Source organism: Polistes fuscatus, unplaced genomic scaffold (assembly GCF_010416935.1).
Source record: "Polistes fuscatus isolate 324 unplaced genomic scaffold, CU_Pfus_HIC Scaffold15, whole genome shotgun sequence".
Taxonomy (NCBI): Eukaryota; Metazoa; Arthropoda; class Insecta; order Hymenoptera; family Vespidae; genus Polistes; species Polistes fuscatus.
This window is the reverse complement of record NW_025113053.1, coordinates 2,199,857-2,219,137: the sequence shown is the minus strand read 5'-3', so window position 1 is coordinate 2,219,137 and position 19,281 is coordinate 2,199,857. Positions and strand designations below refer to the sequence as shown.

At 27.4% G+C, this 19,281-nt stretch overlaps 1 protein-coding gene across 5 annotated transcripts in view; it reads left to right on the top strand.

The window, feature by feature from the left end:
- Window positions 1-19,281, top strand: part of LOC122514736 (low-density lipoprotein receptor-like) — a 35,712-nt gene that overhangs the window by 6,084 nt on the left and 10,347 nt on the right. For all 5 annotated transcript variants that reach the window (XR_006303107.1, XR_006303108.1, XM_043631741.1 and 2 more), the window contains exons 2-3: window positions 1,558-1,683; window positions 18,476-18,598. Coding sequence is in view for 3 of the 5 variants with exons in the window: in XM_043631741.1 (XP_043487676.1) it covers window positions 1,558-1,683; window positions 18,476-18,598 (249 nt within the window). In the remaining 2 variants the exon portion in view is untranslated. The remainder of the gene's footprint in view (window positions 1-1,557; window positions 1,684-18,475; window positions 18,599-19,281) is intronic.

The window sequence follows — 19,281 nt, the reverse complement described above, 5'->3', positions numbered from 1 at the left end:
AAGTGTAATAATAATATATAATATATTTATTTTTATTATTTATAATATATTATAATATATTATAAATTAATTTTATTATTTAATAATAAAATTATTATTTATTAATAATAAAATAAATAAAAATAATAAATTAATAAATAAAATTAAAAAATAATTAATTAAAAAATAATAAGTAATATTAATAATAAAATAATAAAATTAATTTATAATATATTATATATAATAATAATAATATATAAAATAATTGTAATAATAGATAAATTTAGAATTAGATAGAGGTAATTACTATTAAATCGTGTATTAGTTGTATGAATAAATTAATTCTGTTTAAATTTCATCTTTTTCATATCTAATTAAAATAATATTACATTTTTTGAATATTATATGTATATATGTGTGTATATGTATGTAGATACGAATATATAACGCGGATTTTTATTACCTTTAAAATGATGTATTACAGGGTTGAAAGTAGCACTTAAAATTTCAAAACAGGGATAGCTGGAATGCGAGAGATTGAACATAAAATTTTATAAATACCTATATATTGATTTTCAATTTTCTCTTCGACATTTAAATGGATGCGTTTTTATTTAATTTTTCTTCTTTTTTTTCTCTCTAAATAAAAATTACCTACGATCGAGAGTTAGATGGTAAATTTACAAATTAAATCATTGAACATTGTTGTGTGCATGGTATACATTTCTAATGTATAAATAGAAGAATATTAGATATTGAATTTTAATGTGAACTAAAATGTCTTACATTAGTTGATTTAAAAAAAAAAAAGAAAAAAGGAAATACTAGATTATTAATTTTTAATAATTATTTATTACAGTATAATAATAAAATAAATTTAATAATATTTATATATATAATAGTAAAGTATAATAATAAAAAATTATAATAGTATAATAATTATATAAAAGTAATAATAATAATAATAAAATAATAATATATAAAGTATAATAATAATAATAATAAATATAATAAAATAAATAAATATAATAATAATAATATATAATAATAATAATAAATAAAGTATAATAAAATAAAATAAATTTAATAATATATATACATATAATAATAAAGTATAATAATAATAAAAAATTATAATATATAAATAATAATAATATAAAGTAAAATAAAATAAAATAAATTTAATAATAATTTATTCCAGCCAGTATTTATACTTTTACGTGTATATTATATTGTTGATCACTTTAATAACATTGAACAGCGAGAATCAGTAAAGAAATAATTGCCAAATTTATTTCGGATATTTTGAAACACCAAGTTTGTTACACTAAGTGGCATATTATCAAGGTGTATGAGTAATAGAGAAAATGCATATATAACTAACTACGTATTCATATACCTATACATACATCGATCGTATACTAAAAGTACATAAACATCGTAAACCGGAGGATAGAATCTCTAGCAACAAAGATATTATAGTAGATACTCCCACGAGAGAGAGAAAGAGAGAGAGAGAGAGATAGATAAAAAGATAGAGAGACTGGTTCTGATATTTTTGTCATTTCTCGCCAACAGGTAAATCGGCTTGTCCATTAATACAATTTCGCTGTGCGAACGGCAGATGTATACCTCCGACTTGGGTTTGCGACAAAGCTGACGACTGTACGGATAATTCTGATGAGGATCCTGAAAAATGCAAAGGTAAGAATATAACAAACCAACACAAATGTATGAATTAATATTATTACATCCAAATTTTCTATTATGAATATAAAATCGATTCAAAGTTCCCAGTTGGGCTGATAATTTTCATAAATAAATTTACAATATTAATTACTCCATTTTGATGCTATTTTAAACAATTTATATATACTTATATAAATACTTATATATATTTATATATTATACTTATATATATTTATATAAAAATATATTAATATCTTTTTATATTATAATTGAATTTCTAAACGTTTCATTTTACTATTTAAAAAATCAAAATATGGTCTATACTCGAAGACAAATTTATTTTTCAAATCATTCTGTATTATTTTCGTTTCTATTCGAATTATATAATATTAACAAATTTTAAAAAGATTTATTTCAAAAGAATATTCAGCAAATGTGAGTTGAAGTTTATTTGAAAAATATTATTTGGAGAAAAGGATTGATTGGAAATGATTTTCTATATTACCAATGACATATAAAAGATTCGATTTATTAATTATTTTTAATCTGTTACTCGGTGATATTTAAATTTGATTTACATTAACCAACATTGGCACTGGGAGCAGCCAATGGCGTGGTTCTGGCTACGTTACCTTTTGCCGTGTTTAAAGGGTCACCGAACATTACTCTTTCCCGTTGGTACACTTATGCACATTTACAGTTAACGTATGCACGTATGTGTAAAACATATATGTATGTGTATTTACTTCTATCAAAAATCATTAGGTACGAAGCCAAAAATATCGATGCCAGCGAACGAACGAAAGAAGAACAACGAATTTTGTATCTTATCTAAAGATTTATTTATTATTATTTTTATGTTATTTATTCGTTATTATTTCAATGAATAGATAGTTCCAAACAGATAGATAAATAGATAGATAGATAGATAAAGTTAACATTTAACGAATGGGATTGTTATTAAAGACAAATGGTAAATCAAGTAAATTTCATCATTCATTTCTAAAGATTTATTTATTATCATTTTTATGTTATTTATTCGTTATTATTTCAATGAATAGATAGTTCCAAACAGATAGATAAATAGATAGATAGATAGATGGTAAATCAAGTAAATTTCATCATCGTTGACATAATCACAGCTTTGATAAGCTTTGGCTTATTGCAGAGTTGCATTAGATATTCACATAAATGTGTATTTATATTGCATTTAATTATTACGATTTCATCGAATTTTAATATTTTTGATTATCATATTATTATACGTATGAATTATTTTTCATACAAATTTTTTCAAATATTTTTTTCTATTTACGCAGAGAGAAAGAGAACAAATTCAACGATAATAATTAAGTTCCCTTCTTTGATATTTTTTGTCCCCCCCCCTGAATATTTTTATCTCTCATTCGTTGACAAGAATTAAAAACCAGATCGGACTGTGTTCGCATGTCGTTGAAAAATTCAGAAGGTTCTAATCTTGATAAATATAGGATTGTATGTCTTTTATGCAAGAACCAGTTGTCCTTGTTGGTATAATTTTCTTCGACGTTAAAACAAAATCTTGCACCTTCCGTCTTGGATTGGTTTATTCGACGTTTTATAAAAAAAAAAAGAAAAGAAAAGAAAAATGAAATATTCCGTAGCGATAGTGAATAAATACTTGTTAAGTGTGTTTGATATAACTCCTTGGTATAATATAAGTACGTATACAAGATTGCAACATATTGATAATTATGGTTTTTCGAATGACCTCGATCCAGGATATCCTGGGAGACTTTAAATCTAAGTAAGAAGAATTATGGCAACTAGGAAGAAGAAGAAAATCAAATGAGGAAGAAACAAGGAATGACTAATACCGTCTATCGATCATCAAATCGTTGTAATAATCTTTTGACGATCAACTCGATATCTCGGATTATCGAGATCGCCTAATTAAATATCGAAGATTGCTTAGGAAAAGCAACGTAATAATTCTAATTACGCGTGCTGTTTTCTATTTTCTTCTTTCTTTTTTTTTCTCCTTTCCCCCTCGTATCTAGTTATTTTTATTTTTCGACTCTCTCGAACAACCGGAAAACCGCACTTAAACGTTAAAATTCATTGCGTGGTAGGTAATCATCAGGGAAAGCGAAACTCGCTGGTTTTTACATTTATTTCTTTCTTTCTTTCTTTATCCATATTATATATAGAACAACAAGAAAATTAAATAACAATAATAATAATAATAATAATAATAATAATAATAAAATAAGATAAATTGTAAGAATAATATTAAATAACCAAGAAAGTATCATACCTTACTTACTTATAACTTACCTATATTCATTAAAAACAACGCGAACTTTCTTGATTTTTTTGATATCTAATTGAGAGAACATTTGAGCCGTTTATTTTGAAAGTGGCCTAACTCCATTTTTCATTTTTTTCCGGTTACCCACGATAACATGTACAGCTTCAAATTATCTATCAATAAAGCATTTAAGATTTTGTATATTCCGAGTAAATACGGTAATTCTGGACACATAAGTTTTCAGAGTCAGTTGAATCACTGAACCGTTTATTTTGAAAGTGGCCTAACTCCATTAGGAGTAGAGATTTTGGTGTGGTAGAAATGGCATTAAAAAAAAATAATTTACTGTTTGTCCCCCGAGAGTATTACAATATTATCAAAAAGTGTCGGAAAGGTAATAACTTTATTGTACATGAAATGAGACAAGAAGATTTTGTATCAACAAAATTATTAGAAGACGCAATTTTTAAAAGGGTCAAGAATTCTAACGGAGAACCAATAAACTGGTTAAAAATATGTTGGATGCGTTTTGTCAAAAATGAATAAGATTTTCTATAAGACATGAATGAATGAGAACGAAAATTTGAAAGTCCTGAATTTAATACCACGTCGGGGTAGACCAAGAAAGTTCGAAAATATTGTATTGACACCACTGTATAAAAATATAAGACAAATTACAACCGCAAAATTCAAGGATATAATTGACTTATTACGATACATACCACCGGAACATCATGATTTCTTTAAATCCCTTTCACATACACAAAATGTAGATGAGTAGAAAATTGTTTTGTAATTTATGTTTGTACAAAATATTTTCAATCGCATATTTTATGTTTTTAAAGTGTTATAAAGATATGTAAAATAAAATAAGTATTGTTTTTTCGCAATTTGAAGCATCTTAAATTATGTTGAATGGACTTCGGTTCCTTCAAATTTGATAACGAATCTGGTTGTTAATTTTGAAAGTGGCCTAACTCCATTCTTGGTAAGAAAACGAATATTATTCGCTTAATAATTGCCATTATTTTAATAGGAACTGTAAATTGAACACCTTTGGATACACTTAAGCAACATAACTCATTGTTATTCTTTACATATATTTTTAATTGCATTGAACCTTTAAATATCTGAATTTAAGGTTATATGGAGTTAGGCCACTTTCAAAATAAACGGCTCATTTGCATAAATTAATGCAACGATATCTGTTTGAATAATAAATAAATGAATGCAAGCGTATCGATGAGAAGGCCGATCCAGATCGGAAAACTTTATTGGCGTGGCAGTTTTCATTTGAAATATGACAGACCGATTAGTATCTTTATCACAAATTCAAACGTCAAATCTAGAACGATCTTTGCGAAAAATCTGACGATACCGAAGATAGGGAAAGGTAATGTAGATAGGGAAAGAGGGAAAGAAAGAGAGAAAAAATACGTGAGTGCATCAAAAAGGTATCTGCTATAATACATCACGTTATCTTGCTAAAACGAACGTGCATAGTGCACACTCGTGTATTTTCAAACGTATACGAACAAAATCTAAAGCTGGGATCAGTGTATCGGGTTATTACCAACGATTCACTCTCTCTCTTTCTCTCTCTCTGTCTCTCTCTCTCCGTTTTCCGACATTTTTCAAAACATTTTATTTTATTATTCGAAAAAAGCTTGGAATTAAACATCGTTACAAATCTTAACGATAATTGACGAGACAGTTTGATTGAAAATGTCCGTTAAAAAGGATAAATAAAAGAATAAAAAAACAACAACAAAAAAAAATATGCAAAAATATGAAATAAAAAGGGGAGCCAAAAAAAAAAACGAGATTATCCGAACGACATGTCATACGAATATAACGAACATAATTCTATTTCAAACAATGTATATAGAATGTGAAAATAGACAGTATTTCTTTCTCTATATACATATGTATGCGTGTATATGTGTGTATACGTATATTAATTCGAAGCAATACGAATAATGAATACGGGTATTATTTTCAAAATGTACGGATAACGGAGAAAGGATTTATCGAAATAATAAAACTAATGTAAAATTCAATTTCCGAATGGATTGACGTATACTTACGAATTATTTTCATCGAAGAAAATAATCTGCAAATCTGTTTTTCTATTTTTCTTTTGCATTCCCATGACTATATTCTGATCATCGTCGTAGGAAAAATAAAATGAAATAATTAAGAAACTAAACAAAATATCTATGTTCAGTATTACCATTTGAGAAATGTTTTCTAGCGCATTTCTTTGCATTCCCATGACAATATTACGATCACCGTCGTAGGAAAAATAAAATGAAATAATTGAGAAACTAAACAAAATATCTATGTTCAGGATTAACATTTGAGAAATGTTTTCTAGTTCGTAATATTTTGATCACAGGGTTAGTATCGTCGTCGTAGAAGTTTCAGAATGTAGTGCAAGGCCACGAATTCCACGAGCCATCAGTCTCGATCGTCGCAAAGAGGAACGAAGAAGCAGTTTGGAACGTTCCTTATTTCTTTTGTAATCTCTTTATCTCTTTTTATCTTCCTTACTGGAATCTTCTTCCTTTTCTTTATCTTGTTGTGTGTGTATGTATGTATGTATATATGTGTGTTTGTGTGTAAGAGAAGATCTCGTTGAAGACAACAAACACAACAAGAACGTACTACCATCATCTTCCAGATCTTCTTCTTCTTCATCATCTTCATCATCTTCTTCTTCTTCTTCTTCATCTTCTTCTTCTTCTTCATCTTCATCCTCCTCGTGATCTACCTCATCTTTCTTTTTCTTTTTGGTCCCTTCGCGTCTTCTTGTTCGTCTTCTTCTTCTTCTTCGTCGTCGTATCTTCCTCCCCTAAGGCTGTTGTAATTTATAGCGCAAGGCCTGCACCGATTGCATCAGTCGATGCAGACAAAGTAGCGAACGATGCCGAAGAGATGGGGAACAACCAATTCGGCGTTCTCTTCTTACATATACACTTATACATATACACAAATACATGTAACACAACCATACATGGATATATAAATGTAAACGCATAGTCGGCGGGTGAGATACACAAGCATGTAATTATGGTGAAAGCCAGCCAGTGCTCGCTGCTTCTCCGATCATGGATGCCTCTTTTCCTCTATGGTAAAACCCTCATGATTCCTAACGCCAAAGATTTTGCCTGCGATTTTCAAGTCGATGGGGGTTTTTTTTAATATTTCTCAATACACACTACGAACAAGAAGATTCTTTTATTTTTCTTAAATTTTTTTATTTATAATTTATTATATATTTATTATTTTATTATATATAAAATATACATATTATATATATTTTATAATTATATATAATTTATTATATATTTATTATATTATTTATTTATATATTTATTTATATATTTATATTTTTTTTTCTATTTATATTTATTTTCATTCATATTATATATTATTATATTATTATTATTATTTATATATTATTATTATTTATATATTATTTATTATATTATTAGAATTATTATTTATTTATATGTTTATTTATATTTATATATATTTTTTTTGTTCTATTTATATTTATTTTCATTCATATTTTTAATTATATCTCGCAGATCTACTCGCAAATTTAATTATACCCTATTTTATTTTGATATAATATTTATAATTTTAATTTCTCTCCGGTAAACGTTATTACTATCCATCTCTATTCGACAACGACGCTTATTAGATAAAACAAAATTATAATAAAAATAAAGTAAAATTCTCTCATTTGGAGTTATTTCATTTTCGAGACCAGGTCAACCTTATTGAAAAACAAGAAACGTTCTGTGAACTCGACGCGGTAATTTGAACGAGTAAATTATTTTCTTTCCCTCTTTTTTCTTTTTTTTCTTTTTTTCTTTTCTTTGACTATATATCAAAATATCAAATTTAATGATCCTTGTTTTCTATCCTATTATTATTATTATTATTATTATTTATTATTTTGATCTATCCAATAAACGTTGTTATCCATATTTGTTCTTTCAACGACTGTCGAACTAACTGTCGAACGACGCATTATTAAATTGAAAAAAAATAAAACAATAAGAAAAGAAAAGATCCGTTCGAAATGATTTTGTCCTGCGAGACCAGGTCAAGCTCATCGGAAAAAAACAAAAAGGTTAGCGTTCTCCGAACTCAGCGCGATAATTCGAACAGCTGCACTACTCTCGTATTGGGTGAACACAGCTGCTCTTCTTCTTCCTATAAGTTTTGATAAAGGAAAAGAAAAAAGGATGAGTTTAGTAACGTTTATAAACGTGTTATGTTACCGAAACGGAATGAAAAGTCTTAAAGATTCTCCTTCCGTTCTCCTTCCGTTCTCCTTCCGACATTTTTAAAGGCTTCCGGTTCGTCAAATGCACGCCTACGATACATTTTAATACTATGCTCCTCACGTAGGCGCAAAGTCTTAAATAAAAGAAGAGCGGAGTTTCGTCAGCATGTTACTGCGCATCACGATTCAAGCAACCACCGCCTACCGCCATCTTTTAATACACCTATACTTACATAGTAAGGCTATGTATGTTAAAAGTATTACTGGACCACTTTTACATCTAGCAAATATAACTTTGCGTAATGTTAGAAAAGTAGTTGACGTGTTTTTTATTATAATTTACGAATACTTTTTTACATATCTGAGATATTTTATATAGATATTTTAATATTTAATATTCTTTGCTATTTAATTTTATTATTAATATAATATATATATAATTAATAATATAATTAATTTTATTATTAATATATATATTATAAAATGTTATATATAATATATTATAATTTTTATTATAATCTACGAATACTTTTTTACATATCTGAGATATTTTATATAAATATTTTAATATTCAATATTCTTTGCTAAATTTTTTATACGAACTTTGTTATTTACGAACCAATAATTATGAAATATTATTTTAAGTAATTTGTAATATTGAAAAACAGAATATTTTTTATCTCACGTAATATTTAAAAAATTGGTTTAACAACAGAATTTTACTTTGTTTTATTTATAAATACATGGAATAATATATTCAGTGGAATTCGCTAAATTAGAAGGAAGATACAAATTGTATATAATTCTTATAAATAATATTTCACAACGATTTTCATCTGTTTATGTATGTTAAAAGTATTACTGGACCAATTTTACCTCTAGCAAATATAACTTTGCGTAATGTTAGAAAAGTTGTTGACGTGTTTTTTATTATAATCTACGAATACTTTTTTACATATCTGAGATATTTTATATAGATATTTTAATATTCAATATTCTTTGCTAAACTTTTTATACGAACTTTGTTATTTACGAACCAATAATTATGAAATATTATTTTAAGTAATTTGTAATATTGAAAAACAGGATATTTTTTATCTCACGTAATATTTAAAAAATTGGTTCAACAACAGAATTTTACTTTGTTTTATTTATAAATACATGGAATAACATATTCAGTGGAATTCGTTAAATTAGAAGGAAGATACAAATTGTATATAATTCTTATAAATAATATTTCACAAAGATTTCATCCACAAATTTCATCTGTTCCAACTATCAAAGAACATAAATGATGTTTTCCGAGAACAATAAAAATCAAACACACATATATTCACTTATATATACACTCACATATACACAGTCTCGTATAGAATTATTAAAAGAAAAGGAAAAAAGGACGCGTACATACGGTAGCGAAATTTTATATTTGAAACGTAACAGTAAATTTATCCATTCTCGAGAATAACCTACTCTGTTTTGTCGCGTTTGTTCTCCTCTGACAAAAATCGTCGAAGTGTATATTTCAGTTGAAAAAAAGTATAAAGGAAAAAAGAAATAAAAACGAAGATAAATAAAATAAAATGAAACAAGAGAAAATAGAATAAAATGAAATGAAAGAAAACACAAATCAAATTAAAAGTGAGAATGAAATTAAAAACGTAATGCTCGGTATTATGACCAATTTTGAAATGAACAAATGGAATATTCGTTTAATCTGTGTGCGTGCACTCGTACAAAATTATTGTCATACGACAATAATTTGAAATATAATCTATGGGAATATATAACTTTTTTTTACTCCTAGATAGATATTTTTCTCTTTCTCTTTAATTTCTTTTTTTTGTTTATCTCTACACTTTTATTCGTTTCGTTATCATTTAGATTTTCTATTAAAAAATATTTGCTTCTTCTTATCGATGATTCAAAAAGCTTAAATAAATTAAATTGATTTATTCTTTTTATATTTATTAAATTTATTTATTATATTTTATTTACTTATATTATTTATCATAATTAATTAAATTTATCATCGTTATCATCATCATCATTATTATTATTATTATTATTAATATTATTTAAAATGTGTTTAAAAAATGTTATCAAACGTTTCTTATTTTCTATCAATGATTAAAAGAAGTTGAAAATAATCGAAAAATGTTTTACAATAAAATACCGTAAAAGCGTAAAAAGAGATAAATATAAGTAGACGCTAATACAGAACACAATAGAGTTAGTTTAAATAAAATTTACATTCCGACGGCATTTACTCGCTTAGAATTCATAATACTAATGGAGTTCGCGATTTACAAAATCTCTATGTTACGTAGTAGAATACAGAAGGTGTTTAGGGACGCAATAAATTCAAGCTAATTCGCGATATTACGGATGTTAAAGAGAAGATTTGTTATAACGAAAAAGAGAGAGAGAGAGAGAAACATTCTATCAAGTAAGTACGTTTAATCAAATTTTGTCTACCTAATTAACAAATAGCATTTAGTTTAAGTATATGTGACGAAATGATAAATGAACACCCCTTTTGAAATCACTTTGTCGAGACGATTGATAAATACATTTTTTTGTATCATATTTAAAATGAGCCGTTTATTTTGAAAGTGGCCTAACTCCATATAACCTTAAATTGAGATATTTAAAGGTTTACGTTTCAATGCAATTCAAAATAGACGTAAAGAATAACAATGAGTTATGTTGCTTAAGTGTATCCAAAGGTGTTCAATTTACAGTTCCTATTAAAATAATGGCAATTATTAAGCGAATAATATGCGTTTTCTTACCAAGAATGGAGTTAGGCCACTTTCAAAATTAACAACCAGATTCGTTATAAAATTTGAAGGAACCGAAGTCCATTCAACATAATTTAAGATGCTTCAAATTGCGAAAAAACAATACTTATTTTATTTTACATATCTTTATAACACTTTAAAAACATCAATTATGCGATTGAAAATATTTTGTACAAACATAAATTACAAAACAATTTTCTACTCATCTACATTTTGTGTATGTGAAAGGGATTTAAAGAAATCATGATGTTCCGGTGGTACATATCGTAATAAGTCAATTATGTCCTTGAATTTTGCGGTTGTAATTTGTCTTATATTTTTATACAGTGGTGTCAGTACAATATTTTCGAATTTTCTTGGTCTACCCCGACGTGGTATTAAATTCAGGACTTTCAAATTTTCGTTCTCATTCATTGATGTCTTATAGAAAATCTTATTCATTTTTGACAAAACGCATCCAACATATTTTTAACCAATTTATTGGTTCTCCGTTAGAATTCTTGACCCTTTTAAAAATTGCGTCTTCTAATAATTTTGTTGATACAAAATCTTCTTGTCTCATTTCATGTACAATAAAGTTATTACCTTTCCGACACTTTTGATAATATTGTAATACTCTCGGGGGACAAACAGTAAATTATTTTTTTTTAATGCCATTTCTACCACACCAAAATCTCTACTCCTAATGGAGTTAGGCCACTTTCAAAATAAACGGTTCAGTGATTCAACTGACTCTGAAAACTTATGTGTCCAGAATTACCGTATTTACTCGGAATATAAAAAATCTTAAATGCTCTATTGATAGATAATTTGAAGCTGTACATGTTACCGTGGGTAACCGGAAAAAAATAAAAAATGGAGTTAGGCCACTTTCAAAATAAACGGCTCAAATAAAAAGTAATAAATAAAAAGAAAAATTTAATATACAGTTGGTATTAAAATTATAAAATAAATACTCAAATATGTAATATAAAGGAACGTATTTACAGTGGTCCCTGTTAAGAAAGTGAACGACTTATATTGTTCTGACGACAAAAACATCTTCAAAGTTTTTTCACGCGTTGTTTACAATTGTTGAATATATTTGTACGACAACAAAAAGGATTTTCGCTGTAGCATCAAACAGAAAGAAACGGTTACATTCAGAGAATTGTTTTTATACTTTTTATTGATACAAACTACTACTACCTTTCTTCTTCTTTGTGGTAAAATGGTCTGAAAACGTAAAGGCAGCAGGATATAATATTAATTTTTCCTTTGAGAATAATATTTTATATTATTCTTTTTTTATTACTTCACCGTTGTATGACGTATTAAAGCTTTTCAATGGAAACTCAAACGATATTAACCGTTGTTTTAGTGGCAGGGGTTTTTTAAAAATCCGTGTCCGAATAGTGTCACGCACTTTTTTCGTCGAAACGTGAAGCGTTATATCAGAAATCATATCAGAAGGGTTACACCAAATACTCAAAAGTTCGCGAAATATTCGTAAAAAGTAATTACGAGATCAAATTATGATCTGACGATAATTTTCGTCACAGTACGCGAACTCTGCGTGGTGTTAAAACGATTAATTCATTCAAATATCTACAAATTATATAGATACTAAATAACTTGTTTTTTAATTAGTCTCATTGCATTATAGTAGACGATAATAAATTTAGTACAATTGCGTCATATCGTCTCTATGTTCAGCCAAAAGTAACTAACTACGCTTTTGGCCCAAAATTATTTACGTAGGTTACATTGCAATTTCATAAACAACCTGGGAAAAGTTCACTATTTACTATGCTACAGATAAAAAGCATTAACAAATAATATACTTTTATGAAAATTGATTTTTCTTATTAAAAATTTGTAATTAATCAAATTAATATAAATGTTATAGTTAAAGAATTTTGGCTGAATATAGTAGCTAATATATATATTTTATATAATATATTTCAACGAGTTATTTTACTTTTCTCAAACTTAATTTTTCTTATTAAAAATTTGTAATAAATCAAATTAACATAAATGTTATAGTTAAAGAATTTTAGCTGATTATAAATACAATATATATATTTTACTATACTCGTAAGAAAATTAATAACGACAATTAACAAATAACATAATTTTATCAAACTTGATTTTTCTTATTAAAAATTTGTAATAAATCAAATTAACATAAATGTTATAGTTAAAGAATTTTAGTTGAATATGAAGACAATATATATATTTTACTATACTCGTAAGAAAATTAATAACGACAATTAACAAATAACATACTTTTATCAAACTTGATTTTTCTTATTAAAAATTTGTAATAAATCAAATTAACATAAATGTTACAGTTAAAGAATTTTAGCTGATTATAAATACAATATATATATTTTATATAATACATTTCAACAAGCTATTTTACTATACTCGTAAGTAAATCATTTAATAACGACAAGGTGACGTAATCTCTTAAAAGTGCATTGCCTTAGAGATTACAATAATTATGCTTAGAACGAGTTATATACAATCCAATTTACATACACATATGTAATAACATCGCGTAGTTGAACATTAAAACGATTAAAACATCTTCAATGGTGAATTAATAGCATTTTCGTATTTGTTCAATTCATCAAGAATAATCCTATTACCATGAACGAACGAAAGACCATTGAAGGTGAAACAATTGAATGATCAATCCCCGTTTTCCTTTTACTATTTTATTATTATCCGGAATAGGTCAAAAGTTCTTAGATCATTTTTTTTTCACAAAAATCGATTATTCCTTTTCCAAAGTCTTTTTATATACCAATTATATATTTTCCTTTTATTTGTTTGTTTTTTTTTTAAGTCATTATAAAACTACAAAAGAACTTTTTAGTTTTTTTATGTAAAAACTTTAGACTAATCCAACCAACTATGTGTGTACCATCGAGTCTACTTAAAACCATTTGATAAACTTCATTTATCGAACTCCTTAATTGATTTGTTCTAATTCACAAATTGTTGAACAATCCTGTTGGCTTTTTTTTTTGCTTTCATAAAAGAACTGTTCGAAAAAATTGGAAGAAATAAAGAAATTGTTGTTAATCGAATTAATTTAACGCACTAGAAACGCACGGATATTTGTATTAGGTGCGTTCAAGATGCATTTGACACATATATGCATTTACTTAACGTACATATTCATATGTAAATCAAATTTATTCATATATATATATATTATATACACATATACATACACATATAAATGAATAGGTATACGTAGAAGTTTATAAAAGGAATATATACATAATTGCATACGCGTTGCACACGCAAGGTTCGTGGTTCGTTAATGGAGGCACGCTTGGAAAGAACATGCCGAGTTTCTGGCCTCCTAAAGAATCTTGTCCCGTATTACGCCTTTGATTAAAACTGATGGACTGTTGCCGAACGAACGAACGAACGAACGAATGAACGAACAGTCTTCTCGTTTTCGTTCCCTTTTCTTTATTCAACAACTTTTCCAATTCATATTTCTTAAATATTTCTTAATAAACTAAATCAAATTCATTCGACCATAAATTTGATTAAAAAAAAACAAAACAAACATATATTATCAATTATTATAAAATCTTACAAACTTTTTTAAAAGAAAGTGCGTGTATATTTTATGTATAATTTATTTTTTTTCATTTATTTTATTAATTAGATAATCTTTTTGATTTAAAAAGACAAACAAAACAAAACAAAACATATATTATCAATTATTATAAAATCTTACAAACTTTTTTAAAAGAAAGTACACGTCAGTTCGTGTATATATTTTATGTATAATTTATTAATTATAATTAATATATTTAATATATTTTTATATATATATATATAATTTCATATAATTAATATAATTTTAATAATAATTTTATATAATTAATATAATTTATTAATAATTTTATTAATTAGATAATCTTTTTATACCGCGTTTAACTCATATTTGTCTTTTAATTCCAATGGGGTGGGGGGGGAAACAATTGTTAAGTTCTTTTTTTTTTACAGTAATACACATAATTGACGTTAATGTATTTTTGAAGTAGAATAATATAATGGAGAAACTGTTGCTTTTCCGTTTCTTTGTTCTTACACTTATCATATAAATTAATTATTTATAAATATGTAATCGCGAGAAGGAGTGAAGTTTCATCGATTAATTTGTTTCTTTTATTGTAATTCGATTAAGCAGTAGAGAAAGAAAAAAAAGATGATAAATGTTGTAATACCGTGTATATAATTACATCCGGAAGATTCTTGCTGTTAACGGAATTATAAATTACTTTAGATTGGACGTTTTAACACTCAACGTCCCAGAAAATTGTCTACAAAAGGTAGAATGAAATTTAATTAATATTTCGTTTAATCGGCCGGCAATAAAATTCAATTCTTTCACATTATTATTATTATTTCAATTGATGGAATAAAGAAAATCATAGAAAATGATTAATTATCAAACGATAACAATTGAAATTAAACGCACACGATATTCGATAAGAATAGTAAAACGAAATTGATAAAAGCATAAACAGAAAAAAAACGTATTTCCGCATTATCATTTCTCCGCAGTTTAAGAATTTTTTGGCCGAATTACGAAATAGGAATCGTCATTATCGACTGACACCAATCTTTATCGCATTATCATTTTTATTTAACACATTTGTTATCATCGTTTGCGAATAAAATCATCAAAACGAGATGACACATCTGATAGATTTTTAACAAAAGAAAAATCCTTTTCCCGATCCAATTAATCTCGAACGATGATACTTTTAAATAAGAATCCAAATTTCACATAGATAATTAAATCTATTGTATAATAAAAAAAAAAAAAATATAAACAACAAAATTAATCCAATTAAATTTTTAGGAATCTCGAACTATTTATGATTGATGGTGTTTTGCTTTGTTCGTTAGATTCTAAAAGAATTATAGAGGATAAAAAAAAACAATGGAGTATGTCGAATAATTAATAAACGAGATAAAGCGATTAGAATGAATTTACAAATAAAAATAAGGAATGAAAAAAAACGTGACTCCGATTAAAAATGTATTAGGATTAGTTGATGTGGAATAGCACGTATTTGATAGATACAACATATACATAGTTTTTATCTAATTTCCTGAAAACCTTAAGTGTTCCCCACTAGGGGACTTTTCCCTATAACACGTACGTGAACGTATCCGGGCTCTCATCCCAAATAGGTAATCCAACCTCAATATCCATTGCTATGACGAGCCATGATGCACCAGAAAACTGGAGTATCTACTTGTAAGCTTCATGTTTTTTATCTATTAACGATTAAAAACTTGCAACTAGATCTATTATCGATCGTCTAATATCCAATGACGTATTTAATGTTTTTTTTCCTTCCGTTTTAACTCACTTTACGTACTTACTTTAAATATATCATTAATATATAACAAGATAATTATAGCTCCTATAAAACTTTTTTTTTTTATATATTTTATAACATTTTTTTTTTCATCATCATGCATCATATTTTATACAAAATCCGTGCATAAGTGTATATACGTCATATACGTATACACGAACGAGTAATCGATAGTTACCTTTTCATAGCTTTGAAATATCTTATGGCTGTCTTTCTAATGCTGATGTAATCTCACGTAGATTTTCACATTCTCCTTATTTCGAAATTAAACAACAACAAATTTAATCGATCGAACAAAATTGATCTCAATTTAGGTATCCCTAATTTATCATGAAAAATTTCTTTTTCAAATTTCAATTATTCGTCTCGTGAATTTTCGTTCAAATCAAAGAATCCGAATAATAATATTCGATGTTGTAAATGTTGAAAAGTAACGCTGATATCAACCGCACTAATATCTAATTACGCGATTAAAGAGAAAAAAAAACACGTGACTTATTTATATTTCTTTTTATTTTTTTGTTGAATACGCAAGGTAGAAACGCAGAATATTTTAGCGTGTTGCATTTCTTCGTCGTGCACAAATACATAAACACACACACACAAGAGTGCTCAGACATTTATTCGCAAAGCGCAGACACGTATCACGCGACTAACCCCCCTCCCTCCCTTCCCCCCAATATACCTATCGTTGTGTTCGTGCAAAGGCCCATATATATAGGGCCCCTTTCCTCGGGCGCAGGCTTACAGCATCCGCGACTTCTACCGCGAACGAATCAAATCGTATTGTCTGTTCCGATCTCGAATTCGCCACCTTCCAAAAGGATTATCATATATTTGGTGCTTTTATCGTGTTTTTTAATTCCATCCTTCGCATTTACACATATTTCATAAATATATAAATATATAAATATATTTATAAATATTCATAGATCGGGGTGTGAGATATTTTTCTGAAAGCGTAGTGATTTTGTTTAAAACACACTAATTCCTAATCGATCTTAATAAAAATCTACATAACAACAATGATAGATTTGTACGAATTTCAATCGGGAATAAATAAATAAATAAATAATTGAAGTAGTTTAAAAAATAAAATAAGAAAGAAAGGAAGGAAGGAAGGAAGAAATAAAGGTAGACGTGAAAGGATCGAATCAGAAGACTGGTGTTGAACGTGGTGTGCAGAAAAGTAAAGAAAAAGGAAGTAGAGGGACTTAAAAGTGGTCCATTCGTGAGAGAACACTGCATCACCGTGTTCTCTTAAGGGATACCGTTCGATCAAGAAAGATCGAGGAGCGTCTAAAGAAACAGTCAGTCAGTCAGTCAGTCAGTCGATTATCGTTTAGAGAACGCCCGGTTTACTGTGTTACTGCTATTGGTTCGTTCACTGTGTGCTCGAGGAACTCGACTCGTGTAAAAAACTTGCTTCAGTCGGCGGACGATAATGAGTAGGAACGGAACGAGGATGGAAACTCGGAAGAGCTTTCATCGGTAGTAGGGATAAGGATATTCGTGATGCTTTACCATCGAGTTACGAACTGGGATTAAAAAATTGTGCTATTTTCAATATTCAAGGGCTTATTATCGAGAAGAAAAATATTATTATTTAACGAACAAATCAACAAAATATAATCGACAAATTGGTTTAACGATTGGCTCGTTGGCCTCGTTGCGAATCAGTTTAATCTTAAACATTCAAAAACAAGAAGAAAAAACGGGGAGAAAATTGCTGAATTTTTATAGAAATTAGTGTGTACAGAGTTATAGGACAAAATAGACGAATAGAAATACAAATAAATACGCATACGTGCATATATAAAAACATACGTGCGAGTAAGAGAAACAAAACATTGATCAATAATGCAGCCCTTCAAGAGCAGCTCGTGCTTATTCTTCTTCCATAATTCGACTGGTTCCACGTGCACAAGGCTACTCTGGCTGCTAATATTCATCGCGATCTTCGTTTCTACTATCGAGGTAGATCATCGTAACAGCCACCAATTTTCAGGTACACAGAATTGCAGCGAAAACGACTTCAAATGTACCAGTGGCAGATGCATACCTGGGTTATGGCATTGCGACGGGGAAAAGGATTGCGATGATGAGTCCGATGAAGATCCCAATGTCTGCAGTGAGTTTTTATTCTTTTTTTTTCAATCGTATTATACTCTTTTCATACTATCTTTATTTTTTAAATTGATAACAGTGAAATCATACGATTTTATTTTTATTTCGCGAAGAATTTCCTTACGTAATTATTTTCTCTCTCTCTCTCTCTCTTTCTCTTTCTTTCTCTTTTATTTGAATTGTTTTTGAATACGCGTATATATTATACTAACTTTATATATAATGAACGGTTCAAAGTACAAAAAGCTCATATGCATACTTAAATATCGTATATCTTCTTCGAAACGAGTTAATAACATTAATGTGTTACAACAATGATGATAAGTATTCATGCGAATATCGAAATGTATTTGAATTTAAATGGTAATTTCAAATGTAAAAATATACAATAGTCGTTACGCAAACCGCTAGGTTTACACTATTAACTTTTGTTAGTTATTTTTGTTATAAATTAGGTTTGTTTTTTTTTTCTTCTTTTTGTGTTTGGGGGAATTATTTTATTCAAAATTCCAATATACTCAAAATGAATCGATTAAAATTGGACAATTTGTGTAAATGGCGTGATTATCCATAAAGAATGAGAGAGAGAGAGAGAGAAAGAAAAAAAGGGAAAGAGAGGTAAATGTCGAAATTTGAAAAGGATATTGTTTTATTGGGATAGCATTACATTCAGTTTAAACAGGACAC